Here is a 1635-nt window from a genome sequence, read left to right as displayed (position 1 = left end):
TTTTCCACTAATCCACTTGGATTACGTGTAGTTTATATCATCCTGATGGCCAGACACTGTCACGTAATTTTATGACTTTTTTTTTCCTCTCTCCAAAAATACAGGACTCCTTGGCCCCTCAAAATAGGCCTACTTAACCTCAATATTCTCCATTCGTCCATAGCCTAATCTCCGAATGACAGCTATGTTGTTCTACATTTGTATATCTAGTGCATCTCCTCAACTCCACCGGATACATTCACAAATCCGAAAAGATTAATAACTTCGTGTGTCCACAATATTTTCCCCTTCAAGCCCACAAAAGCTTTTCTCTCTTGTGGAGCTGCTGGCTCTTACCCACGGTGGCGCTCCTGTGGGCAGTCTGGCAGGGTGTCCGTCAGGGTGGGCTGGTGGTTATCTAGTTCATGACATATTGATTACCAAGTATCCTAGAACCGCAGCGACCATAATAATGACCAAGAATACAAACACAGCGCAGACCGGCGCCAAACTTGAGCCCCCACTGCCTCCTCCTCCTTCTTCTTCTTTTGGCTCCTCTTCGCACATGGAGATGACACCCACCGAGGAATTCCCCACGCTCATGTTGGATTTGAGCTCCGCGCCTGCCTCCTGCTTCGCCTCGACGGCCCACGGCGCCACCTGCACCTTCATCTCCATCTCTTCCACCATCTGGGTCACCTGGGTGATCTCGGTCTGCAGGTCCCTGAGGTCCGCCGTGTCGATGTTGCTGTCCGCCTCGTACTTCATGTTCTGCACGCTCATGGCCCGGGCCGCCACGGTGGTGGTGCTGCCGGTCATCCCCGTCTGAATGAGGTGCCTCGTCGGCACCTTCAGTGGGAAATCCTGCCCTATCTCCAGGGACCTTTTCATGTCTACCTCCAGGAGGTCCATGCTGCTGGAGAACAGCACCCATAGGCGCTCGTACTCGGCCCGGTCCTCTTTGCTGATGGTCTTATCTTTGAGCAGAGAGGTCAGTTTAGTCCTGTTGGCCACGGCCAGCTCCTGGGCCTTTTTGCGGGTCCTCTTCAGCTCCTCTCGCAGGTTCTGCGAGTCCGAGGTGCTTCCCAGAGCGATCACCAAATGCCTGTAGCAGGCGGTCACTTTGTTCAAAGCATCCAGCATTGTTTTGCACTCCTCTTTCCCCATGACTGATTAAAAAAATCTCCTCGCCAAAAAAATGATATGAAACAATAAACAAAAGAGGCTTGGAGAGAAATGGCGAACTGTTTATGACGGAGGTTTAGCCACTGTCCTTAGTTTAGTTTCCACAGGAGCACACCCCCAGCTCTACAAATCCCCTCAACGCACTAGTAAGAGCAAATTCCTCTCTATCCATGCTCCTTCCTGTCTGCAAGCAAGCACAGAGAGCGGCTTAGAAATTAATGCGTAAATGGCTTTAGACTACCTTTGCGCGTCCTCACTCGAGATCAAACAGCGCCGGAGCGCCTCTGTTGCAGGACGGATGAGAATGGATGTAAAACAATGCAACCTCCCTTTTTATGAGACTGCAAATGTCTGTCCAGATTCAGCTACAGGTGTCACAACATCCGCCTATGACTGCTGACAATCTCGTCATCAGCTTAAAATAAGTCCATTAATGTTCACAGATGACGCGCGGCTGGGAGATGGAGATCT

At 50.6% G+C, this 1635-nt stretch overlaps 1 protein-coding gene across 1 annotated transcript; it reads right to left on the bottom strand.

Moving 5' to 3' along the window:
• Positions 1-402: 402 nt before the first annotated feature.
• si:ch73-167i17.6 (regulator of G-protein signaling 9-binding protein) lies at positions 403-1146 on the bottom strand. The gene has a single exon (XM_062420949.1). It carries the CDS (start codon positions 1144-1146, stop codon positions 403-405), a length of 744 nt encoding a protein of 247 aa, XP_062276933.1.
• Positions 1147-1635: the final 489 nt, after the last annotated feature.

Source organism: Scomber scombrus, chromosome 1 (genome assembly GCF_963691925.1).
Source record: "Scomber scombrus chromosome 1, fScoSco1.1, whole genome shotgun sequence".
Lineage (NCBI taxonomy): Eukaryota > Metazoa > Chordata > Actinopteri > Scombriformes > Scombridae > Scomber > Scomber scombrus.
Note: the sequence above shows the minus strand (reverse complement) of the source record. Positions and strands in the feature narration are given on the sequence as shown.

What these genes read in the sequence shown, in the direction of transcription:
- si:ch73-167i17.6 (XM_062420949.1), bottom strand. Translation starts at nt 1,146, where the DNA reads ATGGGGAAAGAGGAGTGCAAAACAATGCTGGATGCTTTGAACAAAGTG.